General features: G+C 43.6%; 1 protein-coding gene across 2 annotated transcripts in view; it reads left to right on the top strand.

The window, feature by feature from the left end:
- The first annotated feature begins 831 nt into the window (after positions 1–831).
- CDC42BPG (CDC42 binding protein kinase gamma) overlaps positions 832–17,424 on the top strand; it is a 327,785-nt gene continuing 311,192 nt past the window's right edge. Inside the window, exons 1-2 of one of the 2 annotated variants that reach the window (XM_068259435.1) lie at positions 832–850; positions 1,796–2,115. In XM_068259435.1, the coding sequence (XP_068115536.1) occupies positions 1,938–2,115 (178 nt within the window). In that variant the 5' untranslated portion in view covers positions 832–850; positions 1,796–1,937. Of the gene's footprint in view, positions 851–875; positions 942–1,795; positions 2,116–17,424 lie in introns of those variants that run through there. The other variant, XM_068259434.1, reaches the window with a different exon arrangement.

Below are 17,424 nucleotides of genomic sequence, written 5' to 3'. Positions count from 1 at the left end.
CCTTCCAATCTGATAATAGCAATGGATTGGTTGGAATTAGAGGGTGTTGATTCTGCCAATTGATAAGAAACAATCGTATTATCAATCTGTTTCCCTACAGGCCAATACACATGTCAGACTTTTGCGGACGGGTCGTTTGAACGTCCCGTAGTTCAGTCGTCCTCACGCCAAATCGGGCGTGTGTACAGACTGTCGTTCGGGTGATAAGACTGGTCTTGAGCGATCCGCCCGGCGGATCGCTCAAAACCAGTCTTATCACCCGAACGACAGTCTGTACACACGCCTGATTTGGCGTGCGGACGACTGAACGATGGGACGTTCAAACGACCCGTCGTTCGCAAAAGTCCAACGTGTGTATGGGCCTTAACAATGGTTGATCAGTCCAGTGCATTGATTACACCTGAAATGATAGCACATTTTCATCAGATGTATGGGTACCATCAATGATTTCCATTCTTTTTCCTCCAATCACGATTATCAGAAAGCCAATCAGAACAGAAAATCGTACTGTTACTGGGCACTTCAATCCAACTTCAAAAAGGTAAAAACAGTGCTTCAGGACAAACACAAACCCTGCAATAGCTAAATACCATGCTCGGTGTAGGTATCATCTGACGGGTGACACCAAGAGACAGGAAGAGGCAGGATAGGGATTATACAGTGCCGCAGCTTGCAAGGGGGTTGCAGACTCAGAGCAAAGCGTCAAACCAACATACTTTACACTGATGATCATTCCTGTTCAACGAATTGGCCTATATTGCCAAACTAACAGCACGTAAGCGGTTTCAACGGCCCTGTATCCTGTACCCAGGTTGAAGGTTTTACCAACATTTGTGTCAGACGAGTCCAGGTGATTCATAGGAGGTGCCACGTAACTTTACTTTTAACTTTCCTATCATCCCCTTGCCCGTGCAGCCTGCAGCCTTCCTATACTTTCCCAGGTGAGCGCTAGGAGGCGTGGGAGTGCAGCGCTGGCCACACCCCTAGCAAGGTTTGGGCGTGCTCAGTCTGTACAGGTGAGGGAAGTGGAGAGTGGATTATTGCTGCAACTTCAGGAAGAGGTCAGCCAGCGACAGCAAAGAGACCTGCTGCTTCCTACACGCTTATCTGCGGGGCGCATTATTTATACATACACGGCACACGGGGAGGGCGGGGCAGCCTAGGGAACCTGTATGGGCACTAGTGGTAAGTTAGGGTCGGTGTGATTGTGATAGACGCGGCGCAATGGCTGTGGCACACTGCTAGGCACTGCCCCGATAGCCTGCATGCTGTGGCCATGGGAGACGTACAGGGTGTTGGGCGTCTGACTGTGTCATGTAACAGTGGTGCTGCTGTATGCCAGACTTGTCAGTATTACAGGCTACATGCAACATGTTCTGCATAGAAGTGTGTGTGCATGACGCCTGGGGAAAGTGTGTCTGGATGCCTATAAGTGTGCAGAGTCATTCTGCCACTCTCTATGAATGACAGTTTGTATATGCATGAATACTGCTAATAGGTGTGTGCACCAGAATGCTTGATGGGGTTCCTGACTGCTTCCAAATGTACACTTACCTATAAGCTGTGAACAGCCTGTACACTGCATCCATATCTTTACACATCAAAGTGTCTACCACCTGTGTCTTTACACAACAAAAGGTCTGCCGCAGAACTGTCGCCTTTAATTCCACAGACCTCTGTGCCTTGCTGCTAACTGGTCATCCTGTATATCTATATTTATCCATGGAAGGAGCACGCTATCTTGGGGCCTAGAGTCTGAAGAGCTATTGCAAGTTTCTTTTTTTTTTTTTAATAGCACATTTGAAGAAGACTTGATTTATTATCACAATAGGATAAACTGTATTTGCAACATACTGCACCGGCTTCATCTTGTGTGACTCAGGCAGGACTTGGCCAGTTCTTTTCCATCTGCACATTAGTACAGGCGAGTCGTCAAGATGTCAGCAGAAAAAAGATTAAAAGAATTGGAGGACATAGTGCTCAGAGGTCCCCATGGCCCCGGGTGTGACTCTCTAAGTGTGGAGACCCTCCTTGATGTCCTTATGTGCCTGTGTCAGGAATGCAACGCAGCACCTTTACGTCGGGACAAGAACGTGACAGAATTCCTGGCCTGGGGTAAGATACAGCATGTCTCTGCTTCATCATTCATTGTGTGACTTGTAGTGTAATGTCTAAAATGTAAATAACTTCAGAAATCTGGATAACTTTAAAAGATTCCAAATAATTCTAGAAATATTTGATCACTTGGTTAAGGTATTTCAACTGTGGGAGGAGCTGTAATACCACCTTTCCCAATTTAATCAATCAATGCATGCATAGACTGAGGCGCTTAATTCAGGTGTGTCCAAACTTTTTAGGCCAAGGGCCACATTGTCGTTCTTGAGTCCTGGGGGTCAAACTAGTGAAATGAAACACAATCTTTGCTGATTGCTGTAAGGCCGCTGACAGTGGCAGCTGCTAATCAATGGCTGTTAGTGCTGCTGGCACAGTGGCAGCTGCTAATCAGTGGCTGCTACTCAGTGCTGCTGGCACACTGGTAGCAGATAATCCAGGCATGGGCAAACTTGCCCTCCAGCTGCTACGGAACTACAAGTCCCACAATGCATTGCAGGAGTCTGACAGCCACAGTCATTACTCATAAAGGCAAATGCACTGTGGGACTTGTAGTTCCGTAACAGCTGGAGGGCTGAGTTTGCCCATGCCTGCGCTAATCAGTGGCTGCTACTTAGTGCTGCTGGCTCAGTGGCTGCTACTTAGTGCTGCTGGCTCAGTGGCTGCCGCTAATCGGTGGCTGCTACTTAGTGCTGCTGGCTCAGTGGCAGCCGCTAAATGGTGGCTGCTACTGCTACAGTGGTGGCTGATAACCTACAGGTGAGCAAAGGGGGAGGCTGAGCGGCAACACAAGGTGGAGCCTGTATGTAGAGATCTTTGGGGGCCACCAGAAGAGGTTCAGCGGGGCTGCATTTGGCCTCTGGGCTGCCTGTCTTAATGGAAATACAGTCTTTCCATTGAAGTCAATAAAACAAGTTGCACTGAGTATGCAGAGATATGAAAATAAAGCCCTGTAAATTCAATTCACACCACAGTGTTTTAAAACCGTGGCCTATTAGTTATAGCTGCTATGTGCATTAGGACCTCATCATGGTTGCCCATGTGTTTGGGAGCCAGTGACGAGAACTAACTTGTCATGGCAGTCAAAGCGTGCAGCCTCTGACGCTGTCCAGGAGGCCCTATCCTCTGCCAAAAATGATGTTCCTCTAACCACCTAGGATCATTGTGTACTGCTGCATACCTGTCCCATCCGCTAACCAATTATGTTACGGAGTAGATGGCCATAGCAGGTGAAGATTAATAAACATGACGTTTCAGGTTCTGCAGGTGTGTAACCTGGAAGTGCTCTCCTGAGCACTCCCTGGTTCATACTGATGTAGCCGCTAATCCAGTGAAACTAGGAACTTGGGAACTAGTCTAGTTTATGAAAGCCAGCTGGAAACCTCATAGGGAAATTCCGCTAATTTGATTGGGTGGACAGTACCCTCTTGAACTGCTAGGTATCCAATAGGTTGTAGGAAACTATGCCCAGACTACTTGGCCAATCACAACACCTTGTGCTGTAGAGGATGCTGTGATTGGAGATCTGTTCCCCATGAGGTGTTTTTTATTTTTTTTGCAGAGTTCCCTAAACTAGATCAGCACTGGAACTTTACTCCTGGTTAGAGATGGTTGATCAAATGTTTGCATTCAATTTATATGCAAACCAGAATTGTTAGCATATTGTTGATAGAGAATGTCAATGAAATGCAAATATTTTCAACTTGCATGCAAATTAAATGCAGCTTGGAAATGGCCAAATCTAATCAGCAGGTAGTGCATTTGATTGGTCCAGTTACAACCTACATACAAATTTATTGAATATTCATTCAAGTCAGGTCATGTCTACTTCTTATGTCTTTGCACTGTCAGGCGATACATCAGGGATCTGCCTGACCTCTGCTGTCACTAGATACAACTTTGCGGCAGAAATGGTGGTAATAAAAAGAAATCTAGTCAAATACTCCCCAACAAAATATAACTAGTCACCCCAGCATCCTGTTCCCTTACTGGGCACACATGCTTTCTAGGGTCACCATTTTATAATTTTACCATTTTATAATAAGGTTAAATGAAGAACTTTTTGTTATAGTATATACCATTTTTAAATAAAAAATAGATGCGTAAACTTATACATGGGGCATACTATTCATTTAATACTGCCTATAAAATACTCAGCTTGATCTCCCCCATGCAGTGTGATGTAGGGTGGCATATACCTGTAAAATGGCAGGTGCACTACTTTCCTCCCATCTGTCTCTAGCTGGCTCTCCTCCATGTCTGTGTCCATCGCCTCTTGATGGTTGTGGGATGTTACAAAAGTGCCAACAGGGAATGGACACAAGCTAAGCCTCAAGGAGTGCAAAACAAGTAGGAAGAGAAGGGGTGTAGCTCACAGCATGAGTCCCTATATCTTACTGTAAAGGTGGCCACACGCCATACAATTTTTAAAATATTGTTTCAATTTAAGAACTGCAATCGGTTTTTCTGACTGATTGTAGCATTTAAAAAATCTGATCAATGTATCACACACGGGTGGTAAATTTTTACCCAATTATGAAAAGAATGATTGAAAACTCAGAGAAAATTGCTTAGAAGTATATATAAGGAAATTGAAAATCTACCACACGCCATTCAATTTTCATAAAAATCCAGCACGCCTGATAAACTTTTATCGAATAAAAACGGGAAATCCGATCGGATTTCTTGTTCAATTAAACAAAAAAAAAAAATGTAATTTGATTTCCCTCAATCAGAATATTTGCTATTGAGGGAAACGTTCATAGTTATGGGGAAGACATAACCATATTGAGGTACTGACATCACACTGTGGGAGCCTTGTTGTGGGAAATAACAGGTGTTTCCAACGGCCAAAAAGGCAAGCAGCAGCTCCTTCCACAGACATCACCTGCCAGCAGTAAAAATGTCACCTTGTGATAAATGTCAGAATGTAAATCGGGGAGAGGAAAGAATTTACAATGAGCAAACTAAATAACTAAACAACTGACTAAATAATTTATACATAATTATTGTATATTGTAAAAATTAAGCACTTTTTTTCTTTATTACATTTTCACTGGAGTTCCTCTAACATAAGTGAGTCTACACATTTTTCCCACTTTAGCATTAAGGCTACGCAATGTAATGTCCGCATTATAACGCGGCATGCCACACTTCAGTCCACCGCTTAAGTGATCCAAATATCCAAATACAGTGCGTTACTGTAAAATGAGCCTTAAGTGAAGTACTGTATACTCTTGACTGTATGCAATGTGCGGATAACGCGTGGCACCACTTTCCTGTTCCCTCGCATTGTGTTCCTGCTGTTACAGGGAATGCAACTCCCTCTGTGTACTTCTAGCCTAAGGGGTCAACTTGTGCTTGACATCCATTTTACTTCAAGCAAATGCGGTACCTATTTTCAGTTTCATTTATCTGCCTTTTTACTTTTATGCAGTTGTGCACAGTTTTACACATAATTATCTGTATTCACTAAACACAGCTTGTCTTCTGGTTTTATTTTTGTGGAAATGTGAGAATTAATTGAGTTTTTGTAAATACCAGTAATATATAGAGTTGTTTTTTTTTTGTGTGTGTGTGTGTGTATATATGTATATCTATATCAATGCAATAAGCATGGAATTCAGTAAATTGACAAAACTAAAGCACCTGGTAGTGCACACATCAACACGCATAAAGCGCATAGCAATGTATGGAGGAATCCATGTAATGTGTTAATCTCTGGCTGGCCAAATTTGGCCAGAGCGGTAATTGTCTTGCAAGGGCAAATGAATTTGTATTGCAGCTGGCCAGGCACCACCCCTTTGTGTCCCAATGCAGCATACACCCTGCTCCCCATGCTGTGCTCCCAGAAGCTGTGCCACGCAGCAGTGAGGCCTGGTGCACACCAAAAACCGCTAGCAGATCCGCAAAATGCTAGCAGATTTTGAAACGCTTTTTTCTTATTTCTCTGTAGCGTTTCAGCTAGCATTTTGCGGTTTTGTGAAGCATTTTTGGTGTAGTAAATTTTGTGTATTGTTACAGTAAGGCTGTTACTGAACAGCTACTGTAACAAAAACCGCCTGGCAAACCGCTCTGAAGTGCCGTTTTTTAGAGCGGTTTGCGTTTTTCCTATACTTAACATTGAGGCAGAAACGCCTCCGCAATCCAAAATCTGCAGCAGCCCGGGAGTATGCGTTTCTGCAAAACGCCTCCCGCTCTGGTGTGCACCAGCCCATTGAAATACATTACCCTAGCGGATCCGCACCCGCAAGCGGATCGCAAACCGCAGTCGAACCGCTCTGGTGTGCACTAGGCCTAATTGTTTGTTTCACCTGCTGATGTCCATCCATCCTCCTATAGTGGCGCTTGCTCTACTTCCTCGTTCTCCTCCTGCAAATTGCAAAAAATGACATGGGCAGCGAGCGAGTGCCTGCTGTAGAGGATAGATAGACATTGTTGGAGCCTGCTGGAGGGTAGGTGAGCACAACGACTGAAGTCTTGGAGGTCCAGGGGATGAGAACAATGCACAATATCCCTGACCCCAAGCCATCATTTCCCCTCCCATATAAAAAAATAAAGTTCCATCTCGTTTCATTTGCTGCTAGGTAACTACACGGAGTGTGTAGTGCTGACATGCATAGGGTTACAAATGCTGCTATTCAGCTATATTAAATTATACCTGCAAGGTACTCCAATGGCCAGCAGATGGATGGCTGAACTGCCTGCTTGGTTTACACTGGGGCTCTTTTCTACAATATATCCCCTAATGCTGGGAATACACGGTTCGTTTTTGCCTTCGTTTAAACCTTCGATTCGTTCGGTAAACGAATCGAGTGTTGAAAACGTATGTGAAAATAGTCATAATCTCATTATAGTTTCGATTAATAGACCCCAAAAACGAACGACTAGTGATCGAACATGTTTGATATTATCTCTCTTTATCCATCTAATCGAGCCATTGGTAGGCTTGATGGCTGTTCAGATCGATTATATATTCGTTTATGCTAGTCCGTCCCTGTAAAAAGGGATTTTCGTTTCGTTTCTTTGCAGCCTTCGATCATTGGAAAAACGAAACCATCAGAATCGGAAAAAAAAACGAAACCGTGGGTGGTGATATTAACCGTATGACCGATTATTTCGGGATCGAAAAGGACAAAAGGCACAATCGAAAGGAAGGTTTAAACGAAGGCAAAAACGAACCGTGTATTCCCAGCATAAGACAGGGCTTCCCAAACCTGTCCTTATTAAGCACCCCCCAGAAAACCACAAACTTTCACAGGTGAGATAATTAGTGTCTCAGTAGAGCCGATTAACTAACTAACTAACTACCTGTGGATTTTCATGAGACATGCACTGTTGGTGGTACTTAACGACAGGGTCGTGAATCCTATTCCCATTCATGAAATATGCATAAACTTGGAATCCGTAGCATCTCATTGACCAGCCCTACATAAATCTGAATGTTGAGTTCAAGTTAGGATATTTGCTGTCAGTGGCTAAATGACTAATTTTTTTTTTTTGGTTCGAAATAATAAAAGGTCAGAAGTGAAACTTTAATTCAAAAACATCACAGGTACAATGCCATGCACAACTGGTATAACAAATCTTTGGGCACCCATACTTTTACCCATATACTAATTTTTTTTTTTTTTTGTGTTCCGGTTGATAAAGACTTAAACGTCCATTGATCTCGGTGACTCTTAAAAGTCTTCCCTAATTGGATATGTGGACACTCTACAGCATCTGCACTTGAAAGTACCTAATGACTTTTTAGAAAGCTGATTGGTTGCAGTGGGGGGTTCATCCCTAGGGGCCTGGTAGAGGAGATAATTGTGTGTGGTGTCACCACTGACTACAGACCATGATCTTGTCGTTCAAAAATTGTATCGATATCTTATGACTGTACTAATTATTATGTTCCAATCACACGGGGTTTTTTTTTGGGGGGGGGGGGGGGTGTTGTGTTTTTTTTTTTTTTTTTTTTTATGTGTATTTACCATTCTGTTGTAATTCAAAGTGACTGAGTCCCTTGTTTCTTTCTTTTCTGTATAATTTTACTACTATTCTTTCAGGGAAACCTTTCTCTCAATTTCTCCCACAGGCGTTTACTTTTATTTTTTGAAAGCTTTTTCTGTGGCACTATTTCTTTTTGCCCTTAAAAATTGGCTAATAGAGATCCCTGCCTTCAAATATCTAGGGAGATGGCTTGACCATTGCCAGAAAGAATTTGTGGACGTAGATTTTTGATAAATGTTGGTGACCGCATACCATCTGGGCCTTTCCTGATGGTTAAATCTAGAATGTTAATTAGCATTCCACAAGTCATAGAAAATCTCCCTTGGGCCCTCCCATAGGATCAGCATGTCATCTACATACCTGCCCCAATAAACAATGAGTTGTGTAAATGATAAATCCTCTACAAATACTAAAATACTAGTGTTTCCTCCCACCAGCCCGGGAACAGATTTGTGTAAGATGTTGCACAGGCTGTGCCCATCACGCTGCCCCTGAGCTGGTGGTAGATGGGAGGATCAAAACTGTTTTGAAAATTAATCTCAAAAGAACAATAAGATAATCAAAGAGTGCCCTGAAATTAATGTCCTTAGACCTGAGATAATAATCTACTGCTTGTAGGCCCAAATAGTGTTTTGATATTACTGCATAAAGATTCAAGGTCAAGGGAGGCCAACCACATATCCTCAGTAACCCTCACATCCTGCAATCTATTTAAAATATCTTTTGTGCCTCTTATATAGGACGGCAAAGTCTCAACAAACTGTCTTAAAAACCTATCTATAAACTAGCTGGCCTGTTTTTATTTTTTGCTTTGTTTTTTCTCCCCGATTATTATTGCCCGACACAATTGGTTATAAGGTGGTGAAATAGCTTTTTTTTATGGATTTGGGAAGGGCATCCAAACCCACTTTTGTGTGGTTTTTGGTAATCATTTGGATAACCTTATCCTTGAGTAGGGCTCCATCTACTGCTTTCTTTTGCTAGGTACACAATGGCCTCGATTCATAAAGCATTACCTCATGCGGTAATGCTGAAAACAGCAGACTTTACCGACCACTTAGCAAAATGTCAATTCATAAAGGCTGTTACTGCATGAAAAGCTGACATTACCGACCAGGGAGCTAAATTACCGACTTGGCTGCAGTTACCGACAACACATGTCAGTAAATTGTCAGCAAATGTCAATTCATAAAGCATTCAACATGCGGTAAGCCTGGCGGTAGTTACCGACACCTCTGGTGAGGTCTTAACAAGTTACCGACAGCTCTGATTAATGCAAAGTGCAGAGATCCGAAAGTCTGTTTGATTCATCTGTGGAGAGAGCCAAAGAGCCCTCTGTGTGAATCATTTCAGCAGCCAGGGAAAGACTGTGTGACTCATCTGTCTGAGTCATCAGTGGAAAAAGCCTTCTGTGTGAGTAATTTCTGCAGGCAGGGAAAGACTGTGTGACTCATCTGTCTGAATCATCAGTGAGAGAGCCGTCTGTGTGATTCTGCAGGGCAAAGAGGGAATCGGGACACTGCTCTACTCTACCGCTCAATGGGCTGCGGTAATTTACCGACCTCCAAGGGCAGCTGGGGAAATCTTTATGAATTAGCACACAGACCGGGAAAATACCGAGTGCGGTATTTTCCCGACAAGATTTTTGTTATCGCACTGCTGTTTATGAATCGAGGCCAATATGTTTTTGCGTTCGCTAGATAATTTCCGTCATGTCCGACATTACTTTCGACCAGTTTACCGCTTGATTTCTCATAGAAGTGAATGGAAATTGATAAGAAAATTGAGCGGCAAAACAAATTGAAAATCAATCGAACGGAAAATTGACCGAAATCGCATCGTGTGTACCTAGCATTACAGATTTCAAAGGTTTTTCTGATACATTTTTGTAGGATTAGATGGTAGAATTGCATAGTTGTATGGTTTGTTTGTTTTTTGTTTGTTTTTTGCCACTTAATGTCAAGCTGACTTATAAAAATGTCCTGCTAGGGCCTCTTAACTGCTCCAAGACGTTGTAATAAGTCAGATAGTGCTGCTGCCACTGTGCACGTGCGCGCTCCCACGCGTGTACTTGCATCCCTGTGCACGTGAAAATAGTGAATCCGCCTGTAAAAACGCTTGGCTAATGTATTTCAATGGGATGGTGCACACCAGCGGGTTAAGGTTTTTCCCAAACTGCAAGCGTGCCTCCTGCTTGCACGTTTGCGGTTTTCTGAAGCGTTTCGTCAATGTAAAGTATAGGAAAAACGCAAACCGCTCTGAAAAACGCTACATTAGAGCGGTTTGCCAGGCGTTTTTGTTACAGGAGCTGTTCAGTAACAGCTTTTACTGTAACAATATGTGTAATCTGCTACCCAAAAAACGCACCCAAAACCGCTAGGTATGTTTAGAAAACCTCTCTAAACATACCTAGAATCGCTCTGAAATCGGCTCCAAAAACCCTAGCGTTTTGTGGATCTGCTAGCGGTTTTGGTGTGCACTGGGCCAGAGTCAGTGAAATGAGTGAGAGAAGAAAAGATAGCGAGAATAGGCGGAGAAAACGAGAAAAGGAAGAAAACAAAAATAGGAATAACACGCACGTGCTGGAAATGTAATTTTTATTTCAGTTGTCTGTTTTCTGACTTCCACTTTTGCAGCCTAGACTGCATAGATCTAACTTGTTCCACTAGATCAACAACAACCTTCATACTTTAATACCTTTTTACTAATACCTTTTAGTACCCATTCCTTAATATTTGTATATGTCGAAGCACCTGGACTGAATGTTTTGGGTGCCATGGCATTGGGTTTGAAGGTGGGAGAAGATCTTCAAATCCCATTTAAGCAGCAGCCTAGCAGCAGGGCGGTTAGCTGCATATTTTAGAGGGTACCTGAGATGTAAAGAAAGGGGAAAAAATCAATACATGCTTATGTCATGCGCAGTGCGCTCCCGTCCACGGGCAGCCCGACCAGCACATGCAGTCACCCTGACTCCGGCGACTTAGAAGAAGGTCCCGGGGTGCATTCAGCTACAATGCAGAGAGAACGGGAGGAGCGGTAGACTTCGGCACAGGTGACCGTATATGCCTGCTCCCACCGTTTGCCGTGGTCTTTTCGGCTCTGGTATCCTTTAACCACTTAACGACCAGTCAACGCCGATAGGCGGCGGCTGCTCGCAGACTAAATGTAAACACCAGGCAAAGTAATCCCCGGTGTTTACATCATACGGTGCTGCTGTCACAGCAGCGCCGTAAAGGAGATTAGCGATCCCTGGCCTCTGATTGGCCGGGAATTGCTGGCATCTGATAGGCTGAAGCCTATCTGAGGCGGTACAGGACCCCCCTCCCCCCGCTAGTCACAAGGCAGCGGCGGCGATCAGACACCCCCCCCCCCCCTAGTGGGAAAAAAGGGGGGGGGGGAGTCTAATCGCCCTACCTGAATCCTGATCTGTGCTGGGGGCTAAAGAGCCCACCCAGCACAGATCATCCAAATGTCAGCCGGTCCTTAAGTGGTTAAGCAATTTAACAGGCGTTTTCAGTCTAATAGAACATGCAAGTGTCTGTGTACTCTTATTATTAAGTGCATGTTGCAAGCAATGGTACAACAGACCTTTAAAGAGAATCTGATTTGTTAAAATCGCACAAAAGTAAACATACCAGTGTGTTAGGGGACATCTCCTATTACCCTCTGTCACAATTTCGCCGCTCCTCGCCGCATTAAAAGTGGTTAAAAACAGTTTTAAAAAGTTTGTTTATAAACAAACAAAATGGCCACCAAAACAGGAAGTAGGTTGATGTACAGTATGTCCACACATAGAAAATACATCCATACACAAGCAGGCTGTATACAGCCATCCTTTTGAATCTCAAGAGATCATTTGTGTGTTTCTTTCCCCCTGCAGCTATCTTCCACTGAAGTGTCAGGCTATTTCTTCCTGCAGAGTGCAGACAGCTGTGCCTGTATGTAATTCCTCAGTATGTGAAAGCCCAGCCAGCTCAGAGGAGGATTTATCCAGCTTGTAAAAGATAAAATAACAGAGAGAAGCTGCACTAATCTAAATCTCACACAGGCAGTGTGCAGAGAGGGGCCTGGATGGGGGAGTTCATAGCAGAACCACAACACTGAAGAACTTGGCAGCCTTCCAGACACAGGCCTGACAAGTCTGACAAGAGAGAGATAAGTTGATTTATTACAGAGATGGTGATAGTAGAACGTGCTGCAGTAAGCCAGAACACATTAGAATAGCTTTTGGAACTTGTTGGATGATAAAAAACAGGATGCAATTTTTGTTACGGAGTCTCTTTAATGCATTAAAGTACAACTGAAGTGAGAAGAATATGGAGGCTGTCATATTAATTTCCTTTTAAGCAATACCAATTGCCTGGCAGCTCTGCTGATCTATTTGGCTGCAGTAGTGTTTGAATAACACCAAAAACAAGCATGCACTTAATCTAACAACAAAAAACGAGTGACCGCCACTCAAAGAATTATAAAAGTACAAAACTTTATTGGTCAATAGCTCTTCCAAACCCCAGCTATTCCCCACAATCCAAACCTCCCCCCCCCCATAAAAAACTGCATAGGTTATTCTTCTAGGAGCGCTCCCAACCTCACATCCATCACCAGTTACACCACACACACACAATCCAGATCGGCCGATCTTAAGACTGACATTCTGTGGAAACTGAGATTTTGCAAAGGGTTGCCTACTTCCATTGGACTGGAACCATCCACTCATCTGGTACCTGGATCTTCAACAATTCACCCAAAACCCCCAGGTAAACTTTCGTAAGCATAACAAAGTCCTTCTCTTTACGCCGCCTTCATGGCCGGATTCCGCCTTACTGACAGCCTGCGGCTGTAAGATCAATTAGCAGCCAAGCCCAGTCAGCATGTGACAGTAACAGTCATTCAAAGCGGGGAGTCCTCTTCACCGCGGCCACCAAACGTCTAACAAAAGCTTTTACCTTGTTGCTTCAAAGTGAGGGAGTATTCATGGATGTGTTGCGGCGTCCCGCAGCACCAGGTACCTGGTTTGTGCAGCCCAGCGGACGGCATCATGGATGCCGCAGGGTTAATGTCCGTCCGCTGGGCTGCACAAACCAGGTACCTGGTGCTGCGGGACGCCGCAACACATCCATGAATACTCCCTCACTTTGAAGCAACAAGGTAAAAGCTTTTGTTAGACGTTTGGTGGCCGCGGTGAAGAGGACTCCCCGCTTTGAATGACTGTTACTGTCACATGCTGACTGGGCTTGGCTGCTAATTGATCTTACAGCCGCAGGCTGTCAGTAAGGCGGAATCCGGCCATGAAGGCGGCGTAAAGAGAAGGACTTTGTTATGCTTACGAAAGTTTACCTGGGGGTTTTGGGTGAATTGTTGAAGATCCAGGTACCAGATGAGTTGATGGTTCCAGTCCAATGGAAGTAGGCAACCCTTTGCAAAATCTCAGTTTCCACAGAATGTCAGTCTTAAGATCGGCCGATCTGGATTGTGTGTGTGTGTGGTGTAACTGGTGATGGATGTGAGGTTGGGAGCGCTCCTAGAAGAATAACCTATGCAGTTTTTTATGGGGGGGAGGTTTGGATTGTGGGGAATAGCTGGGGTTTGGAAGAGCTATTGACCAATAAAGTTTTGTACTTTTATAATTCTTTGAGTGGCGGTCACTCGTTTTTTGTTGTTGCTAATTTAGTTTAGTGACCTGCCTTCCCCTTAATTGGGTGAATTAATTAATTAAGGACCTGTGCACCAGATTATTATCCAATTTTTGTAGAATCCACAATTTCTGTGTTGAACGGTCTTTCTAGGTCAATTGATTGCAATTCCATCTCTAGCCTCCCACTGCAAACCTTGTAAGGGGTTCACACCAAGTTTTTAATTGTTAGTGTTGAGTGCTCTCTCTCTGGGCTTCACAATGGCATACAGATTGGGGACCGAGATCGACTGATATCTCCTCAGCATTTAAAGAGACATCTGAGAATGATCATGATGAATTACAGGAATTGAAAAGATTGTTTAGAATACACAAGAAACTCACTCTAAGACATTTAAGGCGGAAGTGGAGTATAAGCACCACACAATCGTATGTTGATAAGGGGGTGGTGCCATGGGGTATGAGAAACAGATTTGTTCCAGCTGGTCATCTTCAAAATCCACGATTTATGACCAAATGGAAGGCTATGGCAATTGCCTCTGATCTCAATGTGATGAAAATCATGATTGAGGAAGAAACAATACAATTGGAGAGTCTACAATCAGAAATAAAAGAAAGTGTGGCGAGGTTAGAATGTTATCGGTCACGTAGTGATTTTGAACGTTTGAATGAACTGGTTAAACGAGAAGTTGAATTAACTCAAAAACGGATAAAATTGGTGAAACAAGCTAAATTTCAGATTGATATCAAGGAATGGAAGGAAGGAGAATTTTACAATTGCAAGCCAGGTCGGGCAAGATCTAGATCTAGGGGTAGAAGCGGAAAAGATACAGAAGATGAAGATAGCATGGGTGGGTCTCCTTCCTCTTCTGGTAAATCTGTCCTTTTTTTAGAGGACGAGGAGGGAACAGAAGAGGAAGAAGAAGACGAAGAAGAGGCCCAAAAAGCAAACAAAAAAATAGTCAAAAAGAAAAAGAATATAGACCAAAGAGGGAATACCCGCAGAGACCCCCAGCAGAGGCTGGACAGGGACCCCCAACCAATCCTGAAAAAGAGAGTTCAACCGTACAGAAAGGGGAAGAGAAACAAAGAGTAGAGGAACAGACCGTGGCTGGTTATGAAGGTGAAGAGGAAAATAATAATATTTTGAATTTGAGTAATTTTCTGCTGTCAGAACATCATGTCTCAGTGCTTAATAAGGGACTATCTTTTTCCCCAGTGTGTGGAGGCGATCCCTTTGATACATTTAAAGACATTCAATTCTTTTTACGGCGGGTTTTGTTCAAAAAAATGTTTGCTGGAAAAAATGAAAAGTTTCCTTCGCCTGAAGAACCAGCTGAGGCAGGTCCTAATACTAGATCGTTGGATGACAGAATCTCCTTAAGAGATCTCGAAACCCTTCTTGATGAAGGAGGTGACTGTGTGACAGCTCCCCCTGGTGGTGGTGTGGCCTATACTAACCTGAAAAAGATGTCCAGGTATATGCCTTCTCTCTCCATGAATAAGAGTGTACAGATCTTTTCTGACTTGGTCAGTAGAGATCTTGGAAAACTCTATTGGGGGAGTCGTTTTGACAATCTCTCCCCACAGGAGAGGCAGGCATTGCTTGAACTCAAGGAGGCTGAGGACATCATCATCAGGGGGAGTGACAAGGGGGGCAATATTGTCTTATGGAGTAAGGAAGCTTACTTTAAAGAGATGAATAGACAGTTGGGGTGCAGTGAGACTTACACCAGACTAAGGGAGAATCCTTTTCCAGATATCATTAAAAAGAGAGATAAAATTCTGAATATAGCCCTGTCACAAGGAGCAATTTCTGCTAGTGAATACCAGTTTATGAAATTGGATCATTACAAAATACCAGTTCTGTACCTAATTCCAAAAGTACACAAAAATATGGAATGCCCTCCAGGCCGCCCCATTGTGGCGGCAATTGATGGCCCGCTGGAAAAAATCGGGATATTTATTGATGAGAATCTGAAGGGATTGGTGGAGGAACTGCCCTCCTTTGTTAGAGATACCAGAGAACTGTTAAATTTGATCAAGGACTTTGAAGTGGAGGACACTGACTATCTGGTGGGGATCGACATCGAGTCCCTGTATACCTCCATACCCCACAGGGTGGGTGTGGAGGCGGTGAGTTATTTTCTTGACTCATACAGGGGCTGGATGGGCGAGAGAAACCGGGTGGTCATTGATCTTTTACAGTTGGTGTTGACAAATAATTGTTTCCTGGCAGATGGGGTGTTGTACCGACAGACGAGGGGGACGTCGATGGGGGCCGCGTGCGCACCGGCCTATGCATGTTTGCATCTCGGGGCGTGGGAGAGGCGGGATGTCTATCGCCGACCGGCCTTTGGTGCGCACGCGGCCCTCTGGCTTCGTTACATTGACGCCCTCCTCGTCTGGAGAGGTCCCTATGATGCTCTGATGGAGTTTCTAGGGGGACTAAATGTAAATTCTAGGAACTTAAGAGTGACTTTCACTATAAGTATGGAGAAAATTTCCTTTTTGGATTTGGAAATAAGAAAGGGAAATAATAGACTCGAGACAGTTTTATACAGAAAGAGAACAGCAGGTAATACTTATTTACATGGAACGAGTTTTCACCCTGAGAGTCAGAAGTGGGGGATACCCTATGGCCAGCTTGTACGGGTCCGACGGAATTGCTCTAAAGATGAGGAATTCCAAGAGGAAGCGCTTAAAATGTGTGACCGTTTCAGAAAAAGAGAGTATCCTGAATATGTTCTTGAAGAGGCCCTTGAAAAAGCCTCATCCCTTGATAGGGAGGAATGTCTTAAAAAGAGGACCAGGAAAAGTGGTGATGACAAGGTTAGGCTCGTCACCACTTATGGTTCACACTGGCCCCAATTAAGAAAAGTATTACAGAAGCACTGGCATGTCCTGAGCCTGGATCCTGACATACTCAGGGCGGTGGGTCCATACCCACTTCTGACTCCTCGAAGGGCACCAAATTTAAAGGATACATTGGTTAGGGCCGAAGTGTACTCTAAAAGCACTAAGAAAAATGATGGACGAGGCTTTTTAGGTCCAATACCAAATGGAATGTTTCCCTGTGGCTCGTGTATACACTGTAAGCTGGTTGAGAGAACAAAAACCTTTAAGAATGCCAAAGAAACTAAAGAATATGAGATACGAAGTTTTATCAATTGTAAATCAGAGGGAGTAATTTACATGATTATGTGCCCATGTGGGCTTAAATACATAGGAAAAACTAAGAGAAAACTAAAAGAACGCATAGGGGAGCATGTTACCAACATCAAAGAAGCAGATGAAAAAAGTCCTCTGGGTGCACATTTTGCCTTGTTTCATGACAGAAATCCAGATTGTTTGCGGTTTAAGGGTATCTTAAAACCCAAAAGGAATAAACGAGGGGGTGATCACGAAAAATTACTATACCAGATCGAGAACAGGTGGATTTACAATTTAGGAACATTAATTCCAAATGGATTGAATTCAGATTTAAATCTAGTCCATTTTCTACCTGCATATAAAAAATAAATGAGTTGTAGGTGAGAAACTGAATGTGGATTGCTGTGAGATCTGGAGTGGAATGTTCCCCTTTAAGGCAGCATTAAAAGTCGTTCAGAATGTATGTCGGTTGCATGTAATGATTTGTGGAAATTATTATGCAAAACGACATTATGGGACTATGGGGTCCT

This window comes from Hyperolius riggenbachi, chromosome 11 (genome assembly GCF_040937935.1).
Source record: "Hyperolius riggenbachi isolate aHypRig1 chromosome 11, aHypRig1.pri, whole genome shotgun sequence".
NCBI lineage: Eukaryota > Metazoa > Chordata > Amphibia > Anura > Hyperoliidae > Hyperolius > Hyperolius riggenbachi.
Note: the sequence above shows the minus strand (reverse complement) of the source record. Positions and strands in the feature narration are given on the sequence as shown.